The sequence below is a fragment of the Rhinocladiella mackenziei genome (genome assembly GCF_000835555.1).
Source record: "Rhinocladiella mackenziei CBS 650.93 unplaced genomic scaffold supercont1.4, whole genome shotgun sequence".
In the NCBI taxonomy this organism is placed as follows: Eukaryota; Fungi; Ascomycota; class Eurotiomycetes; order Chaetothyriales; family Herpotrichiellaceae; genus Rhinocladiella; species Rhinocladiella mackenziei.
In genome coordinates this window covers 3,121,690-3,138,320 of record NW_013550601.1, presented here as the reverse complement: position 1 = coordinate 3,138,320, position 16,631 = coordinate 3,121,690, and the positions used below count along the sequence as shown (strand labels likewise).

Below are 16,631 nucleotides of genomic sequence, written 5' to 3'. Positions count from 1 at the left end.
TTTGAGTCCGTCCAGAAAGGGAGTGACGGTCTTTTCCGTCATACGATGTCGTGAAGGTGGTGCAGTAAGTAATATCGACTCAATCAATACTTCCCAAACCTACCAGCGGTTGATCTTTAAGGACGCAGAGATAGGTTCAAAGAATTAGGAGTGACGAAGGGTAATATGATTGACTCCCAAGTTTATTTACTTAGTTGTCAGCATGTACCAGACATGCTGCGCGTCCTCCCTACATCCACCAGAGTGAAAGATGCAGTGGTCGATGAAGACAAATCCCGAAGTCAATAGATGAGTGAGAACTCCACACAGAACACGGAATCCTAGTAAGGAAAAGCAGTCAGACCGAAAAATTGTGCTCGACAAATTGGACGAGATTGTGCGACAAAGTTCGGCCAGACTGTGGACTTTTGATTTGCTTTGAGGCAGAATCCAGCCGACATGTAGCCAGACCGGCGGAAGGATCTTTGATCCAATATTGTTGTATCACTGTATGCTGAATCGGCCCATTAGTTTCGCGATAAACGTACCGACGGGTACAAGAGACGTTGAGACAATTATGGGAAGAAGTCTGACGCATGAGAATGTAAGCCAATAGGGCAGAATGATGCCACTAACAAGACAGGGGGTTTTTTAGACGTATATGATACGAAATATGCCATGGTCCAGGCCGAGATTTGCACTAATAAGGTATCCGGTGGTGAGGCTCCCCGTGCCAAAGAGCACTGGTAGTGAGGACCAGGTTTCAATATTTCAAGAATATATCATCCATACTCTTGAGATACGAAGGCCGTTGTCCTATAATTCACAAGCTTCCACGGAGAAGGCCCAAGGATATGGAATATTGACGAAGGAAATCGGCAAAAACAGCTATGATGAGAATAGTCAGAACAGAGGTAGACCTCCGTTCGGTAGAGAAACCGTGGTTTATTGAACGCATGGTCGGTTAGAGAAGAGCGAGAGCCGGGAGAAAGGCGACAGCAGAGACGGCCGCGCCGGGCAAAAGCTGCGAGTACACTGAACGGCTCATTGATTGGGATCAAAGCTGGGCGAGAAATATAGAGTAAGAAGGGAGAGAACGAGGATAGTCGCATGTGACGCGGAGTTGATATCTTCGGGGCAGCTGTCACTTATTTCCGCGCCTGGAGTCTTTATCGCCGCCCTCTACACTGACTACATTTCAACCAACCATAAGCCTGCAACCGCCGGCCTCCTCGTCTCGGCTACTAGTTAACTTCAGAGTTCTCTCGCCATATTCTTTTTCCAAACACAATCACAACTACCTCAGCCGCACCCCCACAACCCCTAGATCTCCCCTCTAGGATCTAACACCACCAGCAACCTCAGAGGCCTTTACGCCTCGGGTGTTGCTGGTCTCGGGCCTAAATCGACGTGTCGACTTTGCACGGCGCTAGATTTTTCCTGTTGGTCTTCACTGCCTGAAGCCGGCCGGGAATGCATCCCTCTTGTGGCATAAACCAACGATACACCAACTGACGATTAAACGATGCCGCCTTATACTCTTTCACTCGGCTGGAGCTCGTAACATCCTCACTACATCCGACCACTTGACATATTCACCACCATGTCGCCGCTGACAAACCCTCTCTTCAATCACTCCACTACCTCCGACCAACAATCCTCGGCCTTACCTTCGACACCCTCTCCTCCAATTCCGGCTGAAGACATTGAATTACCTCCTTCTCCTCAAGATGAAGAGGAGCCCGAGATCCCATCCTCTCCCCCGGCCATTTCCTCCCTTCCGAACGGTTTCGACACCTTCTCACATCGCAATCAATATCTCTCGCAGTACACGACTCCTTCAAGATCCCGAGCCCAATCGCCTCCAAGACGGACGACACCCCTTTCTGCTGGTGGAATTCCTAGCATGCCTCCTATGCAGCGAGCCCATTCTTCTCCTGGGGTTGATTCTTCAGGCCGCTATATCACGGCCTATGGGGCTCCCCGCCGACCATCTTCACCACTAAATTCGGGAAGAAGGAGGAGTCCTCTCCGATCGACTATGGAAGAGACTTACCCCGGCGCTCCATCGTGGAGTGGGCTCAGTATTGAGCCAAACATTCCAGAAAATGCAGAACTCCAACTCTCCGCCGAGATTGATCCGTCGAACCCATCTCCTATTTCCTCCTTTTCCAACACGTTTCCGCGGTCCCGTCGACGAACGTCTAGTCCTCTACATCAAAGTGCCAGTGCTCCCTCCCTTCATGCAAGAGCCATGAGCCCTAGCATGTCTGGGAGGACATCTCCATCGCCAGCGCTCGCACCACAGAAATACACGTACGAACCCTACCCCATGTATTCTTTCAGCTCTGCATCCAGTATACCGAGCACTCCCACATCTCTGCGATCTCGATCGCCTTCGATTAGCTCTCTTGAGACTATTGAGGACACCCCCGATGCAGAGGAGGCAGCACGGCTGGAAGAAGAGGAGGCCAAGCCCAAGGGCGAAGATGGTGAGGCGGGAGATTTGCGAAGACGAAGTTCTATGGAAATTCGAGGCAGTAACTTAAGAAGCAACAAAGAAAGAAAGAGATGGTCTGTATGTGGAGCGGAAAGGCGGGCAGACTTTTCTTTGGAACCGATTGAAGAATGATTCGGAACATTCACTCGATCATTCATATTGTTTTTTCCTTACCAAGGACTTAACAAAGGCAGACAGGACATGACTTAAAATCTGGGTATGGAGTCAAGTATGGGAAATCGTCCGCACGAGAGTGCATATGATGATGAGAATTCTGCGTATCGGGGAGGCACTGGTCCAGCAGAGATACCCCAAGGGCAGTTGTATTTTAACACAGTCACCAGTCATAGCTACAGGAGCATATGCATTGATGAAAGACTACGTAACATGAGTAAATGGTTTTGACATGTGTCGAGTGTCTCGCAGCCTCGTCGGGCACTTTGCGCTAACATTGGGGGCCCCCGGCCAAAAAAGGCTGAGCCCTGCATGAAAATAAGATCTGGCCTGAACTGTGAACTTTTTGTGGGTGTTGCCTTTCAATGTCGACAACAAACACTTCCCATCAACTGCCACGTATCGAAATCAGCTGTTTGGCGGTTCCTCCATTATACATGTCGCGGAGATCTAGAACAGAGCTGTCAAGGCTCTCCTAGATCGAGATGAATTCGTTTGAAAAGCATGGCCTCGATGAAGCCGCTTTTGGTGACAAGGGCCTCTCGGGGCTGAGGACATTTGATGCATTTCGTGAGCGCTTCTGCAACATTTCCTTGCATCCTCAGTGATTGACACGCACGATGTGCTCCCCTTCTTTGCTCCCTTTACCACTGCAACATTGCGCGCTGCACATTGAACAGTGGAACAAATACTGACATCCCTTTTTTTAACCCGCAGCCAAAACCAAACCGAGCTATACCTCTGCCACCGCCCGCGGTGGACAATGGACCTTGGCGATCATCATCCTCTGTACATGTCTAACATTCAGCGAACTACGAACATGGTACGCTGGGACAGAAACACATCATTTCTCCGTCGAACGCGGCGTCGGCCATGAGCTCCAACTGAACCTCGACATCGTGGTTGCAATGCCGTGTCGAGATCTCCACGTCAACGTTCAGGATGCGGCAATGGACCGCATCATGGCCGGCGACCTGCTCAAGAAGGAAGACACCAACTTCGAAATCTGGACAGATCCGCGCAAGTTCCTGCGCCTGCGCAAACAGAAGAGGGCAATCTACCAAGGGCTCAACGCGGCAGATAGGGCGCGCAAGAAGGCCGAAGAGGAAGATTCACACGTCGGTCATGTTCTGGGTCACATGCGCGAGAATAAAGGCAGGAAATTCCAAAAATCCCCTCGTCTCCAGCGCCAGATGAAGATCGATTCCTGTCGCATCTACGGGTCTCTCGAGGGTAACAAGGTCCAAGGAGACTTCCACATCACCGCTCGGGGGCACGGATACATAGAATTCGGCATGCAACAGCACCTGGACCACGCGTCGTTCAACTTCTCGCACCACATCAACGAACTTTCCTTCGGCCCTCACTATCCGAATCTGCTCAACCCGCTCGACAAGACCAGCGACACCACCGAGGCCCATTTCATGCGATATCAATACTACCTGAGCATTGTGCCGACGATCTTCACGAAACGTCGCGTGTCGACGAAGTCAGGTAGTCTGGATCCCGCGGCGATCCCCCAACCACCCACGCTCGACATGACGCCCAACACACACCGCGACAAGGACGGCGTCGTCCGGCACGTCCCTAACCCACGCTCCGGCGCCGACCCCAAATCCATATTCACAAACCAGTACGCTGCAACGTCGCAGTCGCGCGAAGTTCCCGCCAACACAGTTCCGGGGATATTCTTCAAATATGACATCGAGCCTATTCTTTTGATTGTCAGCGAGCAGCGCCCCAGCTTTTTGGCCTTGCTCGTGCGTATTGTCAATGTCATTTCTGGCGTCCTCGTCGGGGGAGGCTGGCTATTCCAGCTCACGGAATGGGGGTATGAGGTCTGGGGCAAGAGGAGACACCGTACAAATACGGGTGGTCTGGGTGTTATCAATGGTGATTTAAATGGGGATTTGGATTTGAAGCCATGAAAACAGAATTGGAGAAACTCATATGATGGTTACGAGGGGCTAAGAGAAGAAAGGAGATGTTGAAATAGAACTAAATCTTGACACTGTATCTCAGCACACCGAGTCGTGCAAAGGCGCATTTGGAGGCGTGCGATAGCCTCTGAAAAGGCGTTATTTAGAAGTTGGGAGCCACAACAGCCTCATTTCTCTTTTGCCCACCTCACGGAGACAGACAGATGGATGGGAACAGACTGTGGTGAATGCACTAGAACAAGGCATGCTGAAAATGTGATGATGCTTGAATTTACACTGGATGCTTGCTTTTCCCAATTACACGTACAGTCGTGATTATAAACGTTTCCCCTCTGCCTTCTCCTTCTTGTTTCCGCATCTCTCGCCGCCATTTCTAAGAGCTCCTCCGTTGTTACCGAGTGATACATACATTCGAAAAGCGGTCTTGTCTTGGTATACTTGAAACAGTGTAAGGGAATTCGGGCGGGCTCACCTGTAACCCACGCAGCGCATCCATGGGCTAGAGCCAAATGCCTGGATACACGTGCCATTTCGAGAAGGCCTGATAACACTCTGGGTTGGCATGGTCAGTGGGGATATGGGATTGGCGGTAAAGTAGGTGGATTGTAAATTCCCGCAGGAAGGAAGATCGGGCATCAATCCGATCGGCGTCGTCATTGCGTTTCGTCACTCGTAAAGTCATATAAGGCCTCATCCGTGAGTTTCAGAGTAAGCAATCCCATCCGTGTCTCGTGAATGTGAAAGTACAAGAGGACAGTGGCTGTCGTTGTGGATTGGAAAGCAGGTGGAAAAGAAGGTCGCTTTCTATTTCTTTAGGATTCAGTGAGGTGGTGTCGACTGGATGATTGTGCCGGTATGTGAGATTTAGAATCACCTTCCGCCTAAAGACTCCGACGTTGGTATGATGTTGATATTGGATTGAGTGTTTCCTCTGGTTGCAGCACCAGTTTCAAGTCCGTGGCCGAATCAGTTCCCACTTCCATGATTTCATCACGAAACTTCCCTTCCATGAGCCACGACGTCGCGGTAAACTTTCTCCGGTAATTCCCTTACGATCAGAACCGTCATTTTGATCACTTCGTCAGCATTCAAATTCGGGAAACTCCTCAATATCTTCGCCGGGCTTGGTTCTCCGAGGAGTTTGTCCTTGAGCAATAACAGTTGTGCAACCACACAAATCACATTCAAATGTACACCAAATGCGAACAGGAAGTCCCACAACTTTAGAACCTCAGGAAGTGGAGGCGTACATGCGCATAGGGTCAGAACCGACGGGAAAGCGTAGATTTTGGCCGGCAGAGATTTGCTCAGCAGAAAAGACGAGAGTGTTGGATTGATGTAGGACAGGATTCGGTCGATGAGGTCCAAACCTCTGTGGACGCCCGACATCGTCGGGGAGAGATACGTGGGGATGTGTTCGGTCAGAAGGCAGTTAAGGATGGCGTAGGCTTGGGATTCGGAGCGTGAAGCATACAACAATGGGGCTGAGAGGACGTTGATGCCTTGAAGGTACGTTGCTTGAGGGTACTTTTGCGCAAATTCGGAAAGAGGCTCTGATGACTGCTCATCATGGATCCGCCAAGCTGTTGCGTTCAATAGTCTCGTGAGACTCGCATCCGTAACACGCCGCTTGAATAATGTATCGGTCGCCAGAGTGCGGAACACATCATTGGAGATCTTTTCATATGCTGGACTGCGACTGCGATGGATGAGATTCAAGTATGTGTCCGTTGATAGAGGAGCAATGTTTAAGAGTGTCAACCACAGATATATCCGATAATCGGACATACCTTCTTTCGTCGCGGTGACACCGCTGGTCAAGATCGAGTGGCGGAGTAAAGAGAGAGCAATGGAAGGAGTGGTTCCTGGAGGAGGGCCGTCACGGAGGGTCATTTCAAGGCTGGATTTGCGGGTATGCGAAGCGATGTTGTTGGAGGACGCATTTGAATGGGAAGTGAGGCCTGGTTTGCGAGAGGTTCGTGGTGCGAAGGGTAAAGGAGCATCGCTGTTGGCACGGACTCGAGGCCCGTTGTTGACGTTGGTGTTTGACATCGCCGTGGACGAAGGTGGTGGATTATTGAGTTGCTCGCGTGACAGCTTCGTAGAAACTGCCGAGCGGTTTCTCAAATTTGAGGACTGGGTGCCCATGTTGTTAGTGGAGGACAGTTGGTTGTGAGATTGAAGTTTGCGCAGTCCACGAGATTTCTCATGGAGAGATGAATTCGAGGGATTAATCTTTTCAGGTGACTCGGGCAATCTTATGGACGATGGGTCGGGAGATGGGAGAAGGTTGCGGCTGGCGACCTCGTGGGGGGAGATGGAGGTAGCGGTCATGATGTGTGCTCCGGTTAGGGTACTATGGAGGGCGCCGTAGGACGGGGAGAAGACAGGGAAGCGCGTTCTAGAGCTGGTGTTGAACGAACATATACGTTGAACTTGTGGATGGAGAGGCAAGAAGTTTTGGTGTTGCAGGCCAGCCACGAATTAAAAGTGTGGCTTGCCATTGACTTGCAGCATCTGCTGCCGAATTCATGCCCCGCCGCCGGGGACACTCCTTCAATCATTAGGCGTCGCTTTGACGCGAACCGAACACGCTTGTTCTTTGGCCTTTGGGTTCTGAACAAGGATCCGGGAAGACCGCTATTCTTCAACAGACAAATGTAAAATATCCCTCTCTGTGTGATCAACATCTCTCTTTGCTCGAGCTTCTACTACAGTATCTACATCTATGATGTACTCCCCCCTCCCCCCGGGGAAATGACCTGCAACGACCCACAATGAAGATGAAATACCACTTGTACCACTGATGGCGCGATTCAACGTACGCCGTCCTCCGCTATGCCTCAAGAGGAATCTACCGGCGTTAATCAATCACCCAGATTATCCTCGCTCAACTCCACACCGCCAAAACTGATTTTCAACGAACGGATGTTTCTTCTTCCCATCGTCCGAGAAATTATTATTTTCTGTTCTTTTAGGACGGATACCCTGTCCAACGATGATATACCTTGTATGATTGATTGTCGAAGGAGAGAACGAAAAGCTTAGAGGCGTCTGATAAGCCGTGGAAAGCCACCCCCCTACGTTGCACAACATGGCTGGCCGTCGCGCCTCCGAGACCAGTGCTCTGCTCAACGAGCATGGAATCGACGACGTACGAAAGTCCATCGTTCAAGTTGATCAGAGACTCTATGGTACCAGTGGGGAGGAAGAATCATCTTTTATCAAGAATCCTGACCTTGAAACGACATGGAAGGCTGAAACCTTCCTGCTAGCTCGATACTCTGGCCCATTGATATTGACCTACATCCTCCAGTACTCCTTTTCCCTTGTAACGGTCTTCGTGGCTGGTCGCTTGGGCACAAAAGAGTTGGGGGCTGCCTCCTTGGCTACCATGACCGCCAACATTACAGGCCTTTGTGTCTACGAAGGATTGGCAACCAGTCTCGACACCCTGACCTCTCAAGCGTTCGGGAACGGGAAAAAGCACCTTGTGGGTCTCCACGTCCAGCGTATGAGTATGTTGGTTTGCGTGGTCACCATTCCTATCGGCACCATCTGGATCTGCTCTCCTTGGATCTTGTCAGCTCTCGTTCCCGAAAGGGATGAGGCTGTTTTGGCTGGAACGTTCATGAGGATATACTTGATCGGAGCTCCAGGCTGGGCGATCTTCGAGGCTGGAAAACGACTTTGCCAGGCCCAAGGAGATTTTACCGCGTCACTCGCGGTGGTATTGATCTGTGCCCCTCTGAATATTCTCTGGAACTGGCTCCTCGTTTTCCGCTTGAACCTGGGATTTGCAGGTGCGGCTTGGGCTGTTGTCATTTCAAACAACCTGCAGCCGATGGTCCTGGCCCTTTATGTTACCTTCTTTGCTCGGTCAAATCTACAATGCTGGCCGGGACTAAACCTTCGGCGAGCATTTCAAAATTGGGGTCCGATGGTCAGATTGGCCATTCCCGGGGTTCTCATGACCTTCTCTGAATGGCTGGCGTTTGATATCCTCACAATTGCGGCTGGCTATCTCAATGAATCCTCCCTCGCTGCTCAGTCGGTATTGATGACCATTGTGGTGACAATGTATCACATTCCCTTCCCCATCTCAATTGCGGCTTCGACCCGGTTTGGGAATCTTATCGGATATGGGGCTCTGGATGCGGCTCGAACGGCTTGGAGAACACATTACCTGATCTTTGTATGCATTGGCACCCTTGATGTTATTTTATTGACCTCCTGTCGACATATCATCGCCGCAATATTTACAAAAGATGACGCTGTCCGTGCGATCATCACGACCGTCATCCCCATTGCGGCCGCGGCTCAGTTTTTCGACGCCCTTCTGGCCATCTCGAACGGTCTTTTGCGTGGCCTTGGAAGACAGAAAATTGGGGGTTGGGTGAACCTTGGCGTGTACTACCTATTTGCCCTTCCGTTATCATTTTCTTTGACATTCGGTCCGCCTCAGATGGGCTTGGGCGGTATGTGGATCGGACCATGTTCTGGGTTGGGTTGTGCTTCCGTCATAATGACAGCCTACATGCGATTAACGGACTGGCAAAAGGCAGTTGAAGATGCGCGGGCACGGGAAGAGTAATTGCACGGGAAACGCAACTACGTCTCTTGTGATACATCTCTTGATTATCGACTTGGATTGTTTAATTCGTGGGGCTTTTCCGAGTAGCAGGTTGATCGAATTATAGGGCATGATGGGCGTGAAGGCTGTGAAGGCCGGAGTAGAAGGAGAAGGATCAACGTCCAAAAAAAAAAAAAAAAGGCATTGACCCGAGAGCGCCATCGAACGGTATCTAGAGCGCGGAGAACAAAAATGATCGAGATGGGAGGCATCCGGCCCCCGTCCACTGATTTGCTAACACGACGTCTTTTTCCATCCTTGATTCGGCCATCGAGCCTTGTGCTTGAATGGGCTTCCCGCTATCTTTCCGTCGGAAACCGAGACCAGCCGTACCTGGCCGCGACTTCAACCATCTCTATCCATTCCCAGTTTCCTCGACCCCATCTCACATTCGCCTCGACTGACGTGTATTGCAGGTATCGATCGATCCTCACGGATTCAATTCGTTGATGTATTTGTCACCGGCTGCATAATTTCCGTTCAAGGCCTCCCGTCATGCTCCTCTATCTGCCGAGGACCTCCTAACCCCGCTGCGAGGTTGTAAGACAAGGCCATCATCCCCTTTCCTGTATATCTAGCCAGAGTCCCGAGTGTCAGCGTGGTTTTGGGGAGGCAGGCGAGGATTCTAATCTCCTTTTCCTATTCCAAATCAGACTCTTGGGCAACAACACTTTTAAGAACCAAAATGGCCAGTCATATCGACCTTGCAGAATACCTCTTCAGGAGGATTCATCAAATTGGAGTCAGAGCCGTTCATGGCGTTCCGGGAGACTACAATTTGACCGCCCTCGACTATGTCGAGCCAGCAGGCCTTGCCTGGGTTGGCAATGCCAACGAGCTCAATGCGGGATATGCTGCCGATGGTTACAGCAGGATCAAGGGAGCTTCCGCCCTGGTCACCGCTTTTGGCGTGGGTGAACTCTCTGCAATTAATGCCATCGCTGGAGCATATTCGGAGATGGCTCCCATCATTCACGTTGTGGGGACGACTCCGACAAATATTCAGGACGCAGGATTTTGCATGCATCACTCCCTGGGAGATGGGAACTTTCGAGTGTTTGCCGAAATGGCTGCAAAGGTCACGGTGGCTCAAGCGAACTTAAGAGATCCCAATACCGCCACGGCAGAAATTGATAGATGCCTTCAAGCATGTGTCTTGCACAGTCGACCGGTCTACATTGAACTGCCTACCAATATGGTCAAGGCAAGAGTTTCAGCAGCAGACCTCGAGAAACCGATCGACCTGTCCATTCCAATTAATGATGAAGGCTTTGAGGACACCGAGGTCGAACTGATTCTGAGCAAGATCTATGCTTCAAAGCAGCCTTTCATCGTTGTCGACGGCTTCACATCACGATATGGAATCAGCAAGGAAGCTGATGAACTGGTTCGGGTGACAGGATTCCCGACCTCTACCACCCCATTTGGCAAGAGTATTGTCAACGAAACCTATCCTAATTTCCATGGCATCTACGCCGGCCTCGCAGGCAACCAAATCTATATGCCTTGGGCGCGTCGATGTGATCTAGTTCTCAGACTAGGTCCACTAAACAGTGATATCAACACATATGGATTCAGTACGATCCCCGATCCCAAAGCAGCCATCACGTTTGATCGGGATTTTGTCGAAATTGAAGGGACCAAGTATCACAATCTGCATGTCAAGTCATTGTTGCGGAAGATCCTTTCTCGACTTGATAAGAGCAAACTTCCCACATGCGAGCCTGACCTGGACTTGGGTGACCTCAGAGCCCAATTGAAAGCACTTCCATCTCCTGGACAGAATGACATGATCGAACAAGCTACATTCTGGCAACGAGTCTCCACCTTCCTCCGATCAGGTGACATTGTCCTGACGGAGACGGGCACTCCGTCTCTTGGTGGACGAGACCTTGTGCTTCCCGCGAACACCACCCTCATCAACTCCTCAATCTGGTCGTCCATTGGCTATATGCTAGGGGCTTGCGCAGGCGCGGCTCTAGCCCAGCGCGAGATGATGGCCGAAGGGACTCGACCTCAAGGACGAACGATCCTCTTCGAGGGCGACGGCAGTCTGCAAATGACAGCCCAAGTATTTTCGGACATTATCCGCAACCGCCTTGATGTGGTCATTTTTGTCATGAACAATGACGGATACACCACCGAGAGATGGGTCCACGGCATGAAGGCGGGCTACAATGATATCCAGCCATGGAGATATTTGGAGGCACCAAACTACTTTGGCGCACCCAAAGACGACCCTGAGTATCCTGTCTTCACCAAACGAGCTGAAACTTGGGGCGAGTTGAATGCAATCCTGGCCGAGCCAAAGCTGCAGCAAGGAAAAGGCCTGTGCATCGTTGAGGTTATCATGACCAAAGAAGACGCTCCAGAGACATTAAAGAAGTTGGTAGAGAGCACGTCTCGGAGAAATAGTGGTGAAATGGAGCGGCCCAAGGCCACAAATGTGGAAGAGAAGGTTATGAAGGTTGCTGGCTGAGTTGGAAGTTTAGGACACAAAGTTTGGAGCACTGGAAGGTATATCCATTGTATCCTGACAACTGAATCCGGAGCGGCCAGGCTGGAGGAACAAGAACTCGCATCGTCGACTTCGCCACGCTTGTGATCGACAGTCAGACTTGCGTGCTTGCTGTTGACCCTCCTTGTTAGATTCTTTCTTTATTTTGCTGGAGGTGTGTATCTGAGAGGCGTCGGGGCTTAAGAAGCTCCGTTGCGATAGGCTTATCGTAGCAGGTACATAGAATTCCGGTTCGAGATGCTAAGTAAAGTTTAATTAAGCGAATGATGAATAATGAACGTTGGTTTTTTCTTTGATTTACCCGGCCACATTGATATGGACTGCGGTGGCTTTTCTGATCCCGCACCTGAACGTCTATTGGAACTTGGCTTGTTGCACAAGTCTTCGAACAATAGTGACGCGAAGAGAACTAATAGTAACCACGGCAGTACTAGCCTTGGGAATATTGACAGGAGGCTGCCAATGGGGGTACATCCTATAAAGTCCGAATCGGGCAAATAGCTTGTCATTACAAATTGACCCACCTCCTTTGCGCTTCTGCTTTCTTCCCCTCCTTTCATCAACTACAACCACCATCATCATCACTTTCCTCGACGTTTCTCCTTCCCTGGCGTCCTCTGATTCACGTAAGATTTCCCCTAGAAATATCACGTCAACACGACGGGAATGGGGACTCCGGTGGTTTGACCGTCGGATAGGCTTCGCCTAGTTATAGCTTCGACTCCGCTGTGGCGTAACCACACCAGCTGAAAGCCTGACAAGCAGCCGGTCTCGTCGGTTCTCGGCCAGGCAAAATTTGAAAACGAGAGACCATCTTTCTCCATTTGAGGGCGTCTCTCTTGTTGAGCTGAGTTCATTCTCACCATCGCACCTCACGAGCCTATTCGGTCAGTTCCAATTCCGTCATCTCATGCAGCTGAATTTGTCCATTCTCGTTGATCGGATCTCGCAATTTTGCCACACAGGACATGTTCCTCCTCGAATCGCCCTGTTGCCTTTTGTTCAACCCTGCGGAGAAACTTTGACTTTGGCTTCGCTGCTTTCCACTTCCAGCCAGCCACGCGGGAGTCGCACTCGCTTCTATGCTTAGCGATTCGTGCCAGCTTGACTTCACTTACAGCGACAAGGCCAGGGATCTAGATCTGCCCGCTAAAATCATTTCCGACGTCTTCCCCCATTGGCCATGTGGCCGACGACCTCGCATCCATGCTATGTTATACATCGCCCCATAACCAAGGCGCACACCGAGACTCAACCATAAAACCGGCACTATTTCCCAAATATCCGAGAGGTAGGTCTTGTTGCTCCTTTTTCTACCTTGCTCGCCTGTCACACGTGGAGATGGTCGCGTGAAAGATGCTCTGATCAAAGATTTAGTTGACCTCTTTTCGTGTCCCATCATGGCCGCGCACACCATCAGTTCCTTCGGATGTTTCGTATTTGGAAACTTCTTTGGATCTCACGCAACATATGCGCTCAGTACCTGCCTCATTGTCTGCATTCTTCTTATCATTCGGCGGTCTCGTCTTCGAACTCCGGCCTCCGACACAGAAAATTGTACTTCGTACTCAATCATCAACAAGCAGAGCCTTGAAAAACAAGATCTGCATCTCAAGAACTCAAATATTCCATACCAACAAGCCCCCGTTATTGAGTTTCTGGATTCCTTTGCCGATATTGAATGCCTCAAACCTCCTTTTTTGACAAGTGGGGTTTTAGCGGCAAAGGCAGATGTTGAAAGAGCAGAGCGGGCAGCTTACGGAAAGAAGGAACAGATGATGGAGGTAGTGGGGGAACCTCGAGATCTGCAGGTTAGGTCCAGCTGTGTTTTCGAGGATCAGCAAGCTCCATGGAGAAGACATTCATATCCACTTGCTCAGGGCCAGAGCGGACCATTACACGACAATTCAAAGCACGACGAGACGGAACATTTCTGTGATGACCATGATGCGGGTATCATTTGGCGGCGGAGAACTATGATCTTCCAGGAGAAGGTTTGAATCCATATATCAGACTCTCGAAAGAATCGTTCTCGAAATTGGATGCCCGCAGGGTGGTGATACCATTTATTTCTTCATGGCGGTGGAGATATCGCACTAAAGACATTTTGGTTAAAGCGCTTGCTCTGCCACCTATCTTACTCGGCGGATAGTCCCCCAGCAGCACGAGTCACTGGTTTTTGGGAAGGAATGGCGTACGGGCAGCAGACAATACGAAGGGATTCAATCTGCCCTGGAAATTCGTCTCACGACTTCATCCCGCGCGGAATATGTCAGTTTGCACAACAATATGCAGGACGTGAACGGCAAGGCTGATCTGTAAGGGATCCCGGGGCAACACAAGACAAAAGTATGCAAAGATAGAAGCTTCGCCGGCGTGATAGAATTGAGTGTTAGGTGTTTCTAGGGCGAAAACTTGATTGAGTCGGGATAGGGTGCTGTGGGATTGTGCTGAGCTGCGTGGTCAGCCCTTTCTTGAACCTTTTTCGCTCCCACAGACCGGGAGACGAAGTGTGGTTCTATACTTTTCTCCAGCAGAAAAACACATGCCCGAGCTCTCGGCTCTACAGGCTATCATCGTCCAAACCCAAACCAGCCCCTCTTCGCCGGCTTCGGGGCTTCTTCCATCACCGTATCCCGCTCGTCCACCTTTCCATTCACAGCTCCGGCCTTGATGTCTTCCTCTTCCACGCCACGTTTTTGGCCCGGATATACGATGTAATTCCACGCGAGGTCGAAGAAGAGCGGCTTCACAGGCACGGGCCGTAGCTTGGGCGGGTAATTCACCAGATTCGTCAAGTCGATGTTGTCGAGGTACTCATTGCGGTCGAGTCGTTCAATCAGCGGGGCAGGTTTGATAGTGGTGGCATCGGTGCGTCGGTCATCCTTGTTGGCGGATGGGGGGGTTTGTTGTTGAGTGAGCTTTTTCAGTTCTGCCAAGGCGCGGTATTGCGTGACTAGTTTGCCGAGTGTAGAGGTTGTCTGTTGCAAGTTCTGTGATGAAAGATCGAGTTTGGGCGGCGAGTCCAACGAAGACGAGCTGGCAGCAGGTTCAGCCCCTAACTGAGTCGGTACAGTTCGTGCCAGGTCTGATGCTCGCGCGTAGAGAGCCAGTGCGTTTGGAATCTTATCGTTGATCGCGTGCGAGCGACCGATGGCCAAACATTTCAAGGAGCGGAAATATGCCCTTTTTGCGTCGAGTTCTTCCACAAACGCACTATCTGCCATCACACCTGGTAGTTCCTTGACAGCTTCGAGATTCTGTAGGATCGAATCGTACAGCGCTACTCGCTCGCGGAGACGAGATAGTTTACGTCCAGAACTCTCTTCCTTTGGCGTACGAGGCTTGCCATCTTTGCGTGGCTTCAGTATTTGTTTCGGTTTTTCGGATTCGAAGGCCAGACCGTCTTCGGAGCCACACAGGACTCTGTTGCGGCCGATTCTCCATTCGACGACGGCGTAGTTGACGGCGGTGCGAGTGATTTGCAAAGATTGCATGCGAACGTCACCAGGATCGACACCTTCGGCGACGAGCTCGTCAATGGCGGTTTTGGTTGCGTCTGCAGCATCTTGACGGGCTGTGATTACTTCCTCGTATGCAGTCGCGAGGTCTCTGGCGCTCAACGATCCTTGTCGGAAAGATTTGTACGCTGTGGCTAAGGCCTCTTCCCGTTCCTGGGAGATCTCCAGTGCTTGGGAAATACTGGCATCTTCAAGCTTCACTTTTCTGCCTCTCCAGGAGATCGTAGATGGAAGCTCTTTCGGCCCTTCCTTGGTTGGAGCGGTCTCCGTCCCTAATAAAAACGCTTGCGGGTTGATGTTTTCCACTTCTTTGCGCAGTTCGGCTTCGGATTTGGGGAAATTTTCAATGGCGATCTCTGTGATAGCCTTTGTGCGAGGCATTTTCAACTGATAGGCAGCATATCGAATGCTCGGTTCCACGACTCCGGACAATAGATCCTTGTAGATGTCGGTTTTGGAAGTTCGGGACAGCGCCGAATACACAACCTGTGCAACAGAATAGTTTTCAATGCAAGCTTGCCATCGTCCCTTTTCGAAATCCAGGCTCCCCCTCAGCATCGACTGATATGATTTTGCCTCCAAGTCATCTAGATCGGTTGCTCCGGTCATGGTACGGTCTTGGAGGATGTTGACGAGATTTTCCGCGTAGATGATAGCTCGTCTGAGTCTCGAAGCGATCTGTCGTTTCGTTGATCCCGGCATAGGCCTCTGGGTGTTTTCGGCAGATTGAGCAGCTTTCATGGCCATCGCATTTGCCCATGCCCGTTCGGCACTGGCAAGCAAGAGTGGCACCCATCTAGACACAGATCAGCTTACAGTCGAGTTTGAAAGACCGGTTCTCCCACTCTGCGTTTTTGGCAACGTTCTCTGCGGTCACTGGAGATTTCGGGGTATACTTTCGACCACGGTTTGCGGCCCCCAGTCGCCTGCGCAGATTATGAATTCTGCGGGTGGTCTGAGAATGGTATGCATTATAATCTCCCCCCAATAAAGCCCGATCACGCTCTGAAACAACTGAACTAGTGATATTCATGTCGTGGCTGATAGGGACCAGTCTGGCCGTTGGGTGGAAAATGGATACAGGAAGAGGGGCGAAATACTTTTTGTGTGGGTGATGGAAAGGTCGGCGACCAGGATTCAAAGACCCCGATATATTTTTAAAAAATGTCAATCATTCATTCATGTCCATGCATATTTTCATCGTCATTACTTCACTTCTCCTTCCTTGGACCCCTCATCGCTGATGTTCATGGTTTCTCTTCCTCCTACATGAGTTTTTTTTTACCCCTTCGCTACCGTGCATTCCCTCCATCTGTGCGCCGTGGATTGGAATCGCATGATCTGTATAATATTTCGACCGCCATCC

The 16,631-nt window shown here is 50.6% G+C and overlaps 7 protein-coding genes across 7 annotated transcripts; 5 read left to right on the top strand and 2 right to left on the bottom strand.

Moving 5' to 3' along the window:
- Positions 1–1,582: 1,582 nt before the first annotated feature.
- Z518_06249 (uncharacterized protein) lies at positions 1,583–2,611 on the top strand (the record flags this gene model as incomplete). Its single annotated transcript, XM_013417059.1, has 1 exon — positions 1,583–2,611. One exon carries the CDS (start codon positions 1,583–1,585, stop codon positions 2,609–2,611), a length of 1,029 nt encoding a protein of 342 aa, XP_013272513.1.
- Positions 2,612–3,138: 527 nt separating this feature from the next.
- On the top strand, positions 3,139–4,581 carry Z518_06248 (uncharacterized protein; the record flags this gene model as incomplete). The annotated part of the gene is made up of 2 exons (XM_013417058.1): positions 3,139–3,223; positions 3,371–4,581. 2 exons carry the CDS (start codon positions 3,139–3,141, stop codon positions 4,579–4,581), a joined length of 1,296 nt encoding a protein of 431 aa, XP_013272512.1.
- Positions 4,582–5,583: 1,002 nt separating this feature from the next.
- Positions 5,584–6,927, bottom strand: Z518_06247 (uncharacterized protein; the record flags this gene model as incomplete). Its single annotated transcript, XM_013417057.1, has 1 exon — positions 5,584–6,927. The coding sequence occupies one exon, from the start codon at positions 6,925–6,927 to the stop codon at positions 5,584–5,586; it is 1,344 nt and encodes a 447-aa protein (XP_013272511.1).
- Positions 6,928–7,687: 760 nt separating this feature from the next.
- Z518_06246 (uncharacterized protein) lies at positions 7,688–9,187 on the top strand (the record flags this gene model as incomplete). Its single annotated transcript, XM_013417056.1, has 1 exon — positions 7,688–9,187. The coding sequence occupies one exon, from the start codon at positions 7,688–7,690 to the stop codon at positions 9,185–9,187; it is 1,500 nt and encodes a 499-aa protein (XP_013272510.1).
- Positions 9,188–9,911: 724 nt separating this feature from the next.
- Z518_06245 (uncharacterized protein) lies at positions 9,912–11,705 on the top strand (the record flags this gene model as incomplete). Its single annotated transcript, XM_013417055.1, has 1 exon — positions 9,912–11,705. One exon carries the CDS (start codon positions 9,912–9,914, stop codon positions 11,703–11,705), a length of 1,794 nt encoding a protein of 597 aa, XP_013272509.1.
- Positions 11,706–13,144: 1,439 nt separating this feature from the next.
- On the top strand, positions 13,145–13,744 carry Z518_06244 (uncharacterized protein; the record flags this gene model as incomplete). The annotated part of the gene is made up of 1 exon (XM_013417054.1): positions 13,145–13,744. One exon carries the CDS (start codon positions 13,145–13,147, stop codon positions 13,742–13,744), a length of 600 nt encoding a protein of 199 aa, XP_013272508.1.
- A 573-nt stretch (positions 13,745–14,317) lies between these two features.
- Z518_06243 (uncharacterized protein) lies at positions 14,318–16,298 on the bottom strand (the record flags this gene model as incomplete). Its single annotated transcript, XM_013417053.1, has 2 exons — positions 14,318–16,061; positions 16,111–16,298. The coding sequence occupies 2 exons, from the start codon at positions 16,296–16,298 to the stop codon at positions 14,318–14,320; spliced, it is 1,932 nt and encodes a 643-aa protein (XP_013272507.1).
- Positions 16,299–16,631: the final 333 nt, after the last annotated feature.